The 8,492-nt window shown below is 39.7% G+C and overlaps 1 protein-coding gene across 1 annotated transcript in view; it reads right to left on the reverse strand.

The window, feature by feature from the left end:
* Window positions 1-3,949: 3,949 nt before the first annotated feature.
* Window positions 3,950-8,492, reverse strand: part of PAXBP1 (PAX3 and PAX7 binding protein 1) — a 42,280-nt gene continuing 37,737 nt past the window's right edge. Inside the window, 2 exon segments of the mRNA XM_021717767.1 lie at window positions 3,950-5,117; window positions 7,694-7,848. Coding sequence (XP_021573442.1) covers window positions 5,000-5,117; window positions 7,694-7,848 — 273 coding nt within the window. The 3' untranslated portion in view covers window positions 3,950-4,999.

Below are 8,492 nucleotides of genomic sequence, written 5' to 3' on the forward strand. Positions count from 1 at the left end.
TGCGCCGCGGCCGGGGATAGAAAATCCCGCCCCTCGCCGGGGAAGGGGGCGGGGCGTCAGGAGGCAGGCCCGCCCCCTCCTGGCCGACCCGCAGGTCCAGGCACCAGCCGGCTGCTGCCGCCTCCACCTTCCGCGACCTTCGCCTCCAGCGGCGTGTCTCCTGGCCGCAGCTGCGGGTCCCGTCGCCTGGGATGCCGGGAGAGGGAGGATCCGGCCTTCCCGATCCCCTCGCGTGGGCTCTTGAGAGCGTGAGCGCCGGGGAGGGACACTGGGGAAAAGCTTGGGGGGCTGGGTATTGATACGTGCCCAAGCTGGGCGTCAGGACCACCTCCTGCCGCCTCCACCGGCCTGACGGGCGAGGGGGAGGGCTGGGGACAGTTGGCACGCCGAGCCAACCAGGTGGCGCCTGAAGAGCTGTCCATGGTGTCTCACGGCAAACAGCGCCGAGTTCTTATTCTAAGCGTCTGGATAGGTAGCAGGAAGAAAAACGAATGCCCCTGGAACAATTCTGTTCGCTACCTTTTCTTCTTGTGTGTTTTGAGCTCTCAGGGTTCTATAGAAAAGAGTGCTCGGCTATATACACAATGGAGAGTGGGAAGTCACAAACCCGATCGCAAGGCTGAGTCAAACAAAACATGGTTGTACTGAGGCTGAGGCAACTATGGCTGTCACTGAATGACGAATAAGCTTTGGCCAACTTACTGGCTAAAGGCATCTAACTCTTTTATCTTATCCTCACTTTTCAACAAATCGTAGTTCCTGGCTAATATCAGTGCCTCCCATAGATTTCTTATGCTGGGTCCTTTTAATAGATCCTAATATGAGAATAAAGGTAAAAGCTCAGGGCAAAAGGAATTGAAAACCTAAAGTACCCAGCGCTCTAAGAAACTGTTTCCGCTTGTCTTTGCTTTTTATTTACCCCTTCCCCTTCTTGGTTTTATTTGACAGCAAAAGCAGAATCTAAATTTGGTATGTTGCACAAATCATTTCCCCCTCCAGGCTCTGTCATGTGACTTAATTTAACATTTCCTCATCCATTTTAGAGAAACTGGACCCACCCTGGTATCAGGACACTAAAGCAGCAATAATTCATTACAACAGAAGCCACATCCAGGCAACCCCCTCAGATCCCCTCCCGCTGTAGGAGTTTTTGTCTTCTCAATAAATGCTAAAAAAAAAAAAGAAAGAAAGAAAAGAAGCCACTTCCAAGTCAAGAAGGAGAAATGAAGCTGGGCGCAGTGGCTCACAACTTTAATCCCAGCAATTTAGAAGGTGAAGGCAAGAGGATTGCCCGAATAAAAAGGTTCAAGACCAGCCTGGGCAACTAGGCAAGACCTCATCTCTACAATAAATAAAAAACTACCTAGGCATGGTGGTGCATGCCTGTAATTCCAGCTACCTGGAAGGCTGAGGGGGAAGGATCATCTGAACCCAGCAGGTCAAGGCTGCAGTGGCTTTGAGTGTGCCATTGCACTCTAGCCTGGGCAGTAGAGTGAGACTCCAACTCAAAACAAACAAACAAATAAATTCATTGTAACCAGTGATAGGTAAGATTTTAAATTAGAAAAAAAGAAATCCTATAAAGTATAGTAAACTTGACAGCAAAATCGTGAAAATAAAACCAAACAAAAAAATCCACAGATTGAAAAATCACTCATAGATACCATAGATAGGAAATTGCCACCAGAACAAACAGGGAGAGTTTTCATTTGCAACAAGAGACCAACTCAAGAGAGCTCAAGTACAGGGGTTTATTTTAGGATACTCATGGAAACCAAAGTACCAGAGCCAGAAACAGGGCTTGGCCATTCTGAAATGAAAGCTTAAGATGCTCATTCTTCAAGTCTGCTCTGGATCCCAAAGCAGCAGCAATTTCACTAAAGTTATATGTAAAAGATAAGTTTTCATAGTTAAAATGTCTTTGCAAAGTGGCTTAAAATGGTTTCTGCAAGGCTTGCCAAAACTTGTTTACCGTGTATTTTAAATCCTTAAACATGCGCTACAATATACATTTACCTAGACATTTTAAAACAAGGACCTAAGAATTAGTGTGCTAGGCATTCTCATTGTACTGGATGGTTCTAACCTGTAAACCTCTGCTGGAGTTAGGACTGACAGGGCTGGGGGAAAGCCAGTACAAATTACTGAGGCTCAGAAGTTTGGAAGCAGCCAGCAGTCTGCATTGCACATCAATACCAATCTCATATAACAATATTTGGTTTGTCTGCCTTTGTGGGGTGGTCTGAAGCTGCTCACAGCAGCTGTGAACCTAGTATCCACAGGCAGCTTCAATTCTGGAGGGCAGTCTCCAAAACGTTTTGGACAATGACAGTCCTATTTAAGTAGAAGACCTCCCAAACATTCAGATATAGTTCATTGTTCTCATTACTTGTATGTAGTTCTAGTGTTTGTTCTCATTTTCATTTACTTGAAACAGACAAGATGCCATAGTCATTGAGTGGCAAAACTCACTTTACTATATGAATACCACGTTAGAGATGAGAACTCTTGTAACCATAACAAACCACTACAATGTAGTGACTTACATTTTCCTACTGTATATTGCAGCTCTAGAACATTTGACCACTCTTATAAGGATTTCATGATTTCAAGGGAAATTAGCATTTAAGACAAAATTTAGGTATTGGTCAAAACTCACTGAACTGTATACTAGAGGTAAACCTTACTGTTTATAGGTTATATTTCAATATACCTGGCTTAACAAAATAAGGGAAAACTCCACAATTTAATATATGCTCATAAGTACAGTACTTGCTAAAAGACTTCTACATTTTTTGGCCAGTCCTGGTGCTGGTAAGGTTAGCAGGTTAAAATCAACTAAGAGTGCTGGAGGTGATTGTAGGCCATACCTGTTTTCTAGCCAAGAAATTGGCAAGTTGGTGGCCATGAAATTGGGCCTCTAAGAGTTCCTTCTACAATGAGACCTGGGGTTGTACCAGGCCATGATCCCCACCGATGACTGAGTTGCAGGGATTCAAAGGCTGGCCCATTCCTGGAGACTATTGGTTGAAGGCTATCAGCCTTGCTTAAACTTTCAGAACTGCACCCAATGGTTAAGACCTACATTCCTTCCCTCTCTCCTTCACACGGGGACAGTATCTAAGGATACTCCAGTCCATTGCACAGAAGTCCTCAGGAAGAGCAGGTGCTTGCAATAGGACACCAGTGGCACAGACAGGGATATGGCAAGGCACTAAAATCATCGGCTACAATAAAACTAATCACTCCTTATGGAAGGTTTATATTGTTTCACTAAAATTTTCCTTTCAAAAATCTTTCTGACCTATTTTGGGGTTAATTCAGAGGATTGCACCAAGAGAAAAAAATAAAAAGCAAAGCTTCAACTTTACTAAACAAAATATAACCCTCTGATTTTACCTTTTGAGAATTCCTTTCATTAAAAAATATCCTTTATTTTAGGAATAAAAATTTTCTGGTTATGAAAACCACTTGTCTTATGCACAGGTCTATGCTAAATTCACCTAAATTCAAATTCCTAGTGTGGTGTTCAAACCCATTCCTGAACACCAAAATAGCCTGATGGATTTCATAGAATAAAAAAGTCTGGGTTTATTTTGAGTTCTTAAAAGTAGATTTAGGAAGAGTGATTAGTCCAATGGGCTTGGAAACACATAGTTTAAGGCCCAAATGATTTGTATGTGATACATATACATGTTTATGTTTTAGTCCATTAAAGATGAGACTATGTGTTCTGACTTAATTCGTTTAGTAAGCTACTAAGGTATAATAAAAAAAAATGCATCCAGAATGAATGTGTAGGGATAGGATAAGGACAGGGCAAAGTGAGTGCATGATGTTGTTCATACTATTTGTCCTGACCAAGGGTACACGTGGACCTCCTAATAGTCTCATTTTATTCGAGTCATTTGAAATGCTGTAAAATTAGTCACCAGGAAAATACAAAAGATGTATTTAAAAATTAATTTAATGCTTGGCTAAAGTTTAATTACATATATAATTATCAAACAATAGTCCTTAATTTCCAAAAAGTTCCTCTTTTGAAAATCACAGAATCAGAAAGCATAAACTTTAAAACAAGTTCTCTGAGTATTTACAATGTGGTATAAACATTATAGAAGACCATGGATATTAAACTGCCTGGGTGTGGCTAATCAGCAAGGCGTATTTATTGCATATATAACTCACATGTGTGGGATTTCAAATATGACAAACTACTAAAATTCAAATGCATGTATCCGTAAGCTGGGCAGGGAGTAAAATCATGAATGAGACAGGACAGTCAGCCCAAAACCATGCAATTAGGTTGTGGGTTTATTATTTCCAAAAGTTAAAACTTTTATGTTCTACTTTAAACTATGTTGCATATGTTATTTAGCATTCACATTAAACCCACATTCGACTCTAGAGCCGATTCAAGGAAGAAGTTCAACATCCACTCAGTGACTAGGCCCACAACTCAACTCTCCACTTTAAGGCAGCACAGCTACAGTAACAGCAACGGCTAACCAAAAGGTGATGAACATTTAGTCACCTGCCAGCCCTTTTGTTGCAACAGTGTAGTGATTTCCCTAAGACAATTTGCTACTGGATAATTTTCTGCTGTTAAAAGGCTTCCTCTGTAGAAAAACACCACAAATTTCCAGTGTGAAAGTAAGTCCATGGTGGTATAAATATATATATGCATAATTACACAATTTACACTGCACACATCATTTACAGAGGACAATTAACTGAGAGGGTTAATTTGAATGACCATACAAAATACTTCTGTAAACAAAGTATGACAGGCAGTAAAATAAAATGTTCATAGACGCCTAGAAATCATCTGAATTCCTTTCATTCTGAAGCAATCGCATTTAAGGACACAGTATTTAATATAATGTTTTCTGTATTAAAACAAGAATCAATATTTTACAGTTTAGGAAACTTTACATATATACAAAATTTATACATTGGGAATGGTATTAAAGCAAACAGGCTTTTCAGTCTCATTGAGCTATTTTCCTTCAATCAAAGACTTAAATTCTTTCACATTGTGATCACTCGCAACAGACATAGCATGATCCAAAGCTCGAACACTTGCAAGGAGTTTTACTATCTGTTTTATATTTTCCCTAAAAGAAAAAAAAAGTAGCAGCATCTCATTAATTAGTATACTTAAGGAAAAATCTGCTATTGACTTTACGACTACTTAAAAGACTCTGCAATTTTTCCAAGCATACATTTTTAAACGGAAACAAAGATACACAAACTACAGCATGTAAAAAAAAATTTAACACTTATCCATATGAAACAAAACTTATATACTTTTTGGTTTTTTTGAGTTGGAGTCTCACTCAGTTGCTCAGGCCGGAGTGCAGTAGCACTCTCACAGCCACCACAGCCTTGACCTGCTGGGCTCAGGTGATCCTTCTGCCTCAGCCTTCCAAGTAGCTGGAACCATAGGCATGTACCACCTTGTCCAGCTGTTTTTTTAATTTATTATAGAGACACAGTCTCGCCATGTTGCTCAGCCTGGTCTCGAATCTCTGAGCTCACCAATCCTCTCGCCTCTGGCTTCCAAAGTATTGGGATTACAGACATGAGCCAGTACGCCTGGCATAAAACAAAACTTATGTATGTTTAAATGACTAGCCCAGAGACAGCAGAGGGACTTATTTGAAAAAACAAGGTTGGGCTCAGTGGCTCAAACTTGCAATCCCACCCCTTTGGGAGGTTGAGGCAAAAGGACTGCCTGAGACCAGCCTGGGCAACCTGGCAAGGCCTCGTCTCTACAATAAATCAAAAAATTAGCCGGGCATGGTGGCTAGCACCTGTTGTTCCAGCTACTTGGAAGGCTGAGGCGGAAGGATCACGAGAGCCCAGCAGGTCGAGGCTGTGTTGGCCGTGAGCATGCCACTGAAATACAGCCTGAGCAGCGAGACTCCCACTCAAAAAACAAAACATATGCTAAAAACAAAATTAAAATATAAAGCAAAGTACTCTCTCAGACTTTTATCATTGAAATCTTTACTACTTACTTTCCTTTAGGTTGTGAGTTATTGTTTTAAAAAATTAAACTCCTTTTTTATTTTGAGTCAGAGTTTCTCTCTGTCACCCAGGCTGGAGTGCAGTGGCATGCTCATGGCTAATGCAGCCTCAACTTGCTGGGCTCAAGGTGATCCTTCCGCCTCAGCCTTCCAAGTAGCTGCAACCACAAGCATGTGCCACCATGCCAGGCTAACTATGTCGCATATGTTATTTAACTTTCACCCAGTGACTAAGTCCACAATTCAACCCTCCATTTCCCACAATAAGGTTCTTTCAATAAGGTTTTTTCAAGAAAGAAAAAACAGGACAAGTTTTTAAGGGTTCAGCTAACGATGTTAGCGAAACAAAAATTAAACTTTGACATTAGAAAGACAGTAAACAGCCAGGCGCGGTGGCTCATGCCTATAATCCCAGCACTTTGGGAGGCCAAGGTAAGAGGATTGTCTAAGTCCACGGGTTCGAGACCAGCCTGGGCAACTTGGTGAGACTTCATCTCTACAATAAATCAAGAAAAATGAGCCGGGCTCAGTGGGTCAGCCTGTAATCCCGTGCCTTGGGAGGCTGAGGTGAGTGGATTGCCTGAGCCCGTGGGTTCGAGACCCGCCTGGGCAACTTGGTGAGACCTCATCTCTACAATAAATCAAAAAATTAGCTGGGCGTGGTAGTGCCCGCCTACAGTTCCAGCTACTTGGAAGGCTGAGGCGGGAGGATCACCGGAGTCCAGCAGGTCAAGGCTGCAGTGGCTGGGAGCAGCCACTGCACTCCAGTCTGGGCGACAGAGTGAGACTCCAACTAAAAAAATAAAATAAAATAAAATAAATAAAAAAGAAAAAGAAAAATGAGCCAAGCATGGTGGCGCACGCCTATAGTTCCAGCTACTTGGAAGGCTGAGATGGAAGAATTTCCTGAGCCCAGCAGGTGGAGGCTACAGTGGTCGTGAGCATGCCACTGCACTCCAGCCTGGGTGACAGTGTGAGACTTTGACTCAAAAAAAAAAAAAAAAAAAAAAGAAAGGAAACCAAAATTTTAAAATGAAAATTTTTTTTCAACTGTACAAGCTATTATTTACTTTTTTAGACTAGATTTATCCCAAAATTACAACTTAATGTCAACAGAAAGGGTAAAAAGTTCATTTCTTCCTTCCTTGCAATTCTTGATAAAAATTATGAATAAGCTGCTCCCCAAAAATTATGAATGATGACCTCTAGTCCAAGATATGTATAAAGAAAAGTACAACATGTGCATTAACTCCGTCAAATAATTGGGAAATAACCTTGAATATACTCTGGGTTAAAGTGATCGGCTGTTCCAGAGTCAACATCTGTAAAATGAACCTCCAAACAAGGTTCTCGACAGTCTATAAGTCTGAGACCTCTCTAATTTTTCAGGGGAGAACAGAAAACAATAGTTTATTCATTCTACTGAGGGTTGTCCTTACCAGAAGTCTTTCCTTAATACCTTCATAAATAACGTGTTAAAAAAAAGATAAAGTAAAAATTACAAAAATGAAAAATTAAGTGCATTTTTAGGTTTACAATACCAAGCAAATTTACAATTTAAACTAAAATATAAATATCTCTACTTGAAATATTTTAATATCAAATCTGACAACTAACTAAAGAAACTCTAGATTAACATTCACTAATTACAAAAAAATTACCTTGCATTTCTTTTTTCCACATCAGAGCACCCGATACTGTTTCTATAAATTGTATCTGCTAAGTGTACAAGGTATCTACAAAAGTTTTCTAACTGAGAAATAGTTCTTTCTCCTTTCAGATTAATGAACCACTGTTTGGGGAAACAATTGATTACCTATGGACAAGAAAACAAAAGTAAAATAAAAAGGTTAAAACAGAATAAATGAAATTATCTATAAGCTAAGTCTAAATAATATGTGTAATGTATTTAACCAGATGACTTGCTATTGGGCTATAGTAATCACTCTGAAGGAATGCAGATTTCTTTTAAACCTGACTTTCTACATTAACTATACCAATATACTAGAATTTTTACTCCAATCAGTGGGTCTGGTACTCAAAGCAAAAGATAATCTGTCCAGTACTTAATTAGTGACATAAAACTAATAATCAATTGCTTCATTTTCCAGGTTCAGGATGCGCTAAATGAACTGAGTTCTGCTTTATCAACAATTTTTGATGTTAAAACATTTGTAGTGTAAATATGAAATAGTGGCTCCTCCCCCTTCTGAATAATTCTACCAATAGGTATCCATGCTGGTAGTGAGAGCTGAGCTGGCTCAGACCAAGGTTAAAATAATGCTATTATCATCTCCAAATTAAAACTTTTACTAATACCTACAAAAAAATTAAAACTTTACTAATGTCTACAAAAATACTGACACAGATATAGACGGGCATATATATTTTTAAAAAGCAAACATGTTTTATATATATATATATATATATATATATATATATTTTTTTTTTTTTTTTTTT

This window comes from Carlito syrichta, unplaced genomic scaffold (genome assembly GCF_000164805.1).
Source record: "Carlito syrichta isolate Samal-C Ts95f unplaced genomic scaffold, Tarsius_syrichta-2.0.1 Scaffold310961, whole genome shotgun sequence".
NCBI classification, from domain to species: domain Eukaryota; kingdom Metazoa; phylum Chordata; class Mammalia; order Primates; family Tarsiidae; genus Carlito; species Carlito syrichta.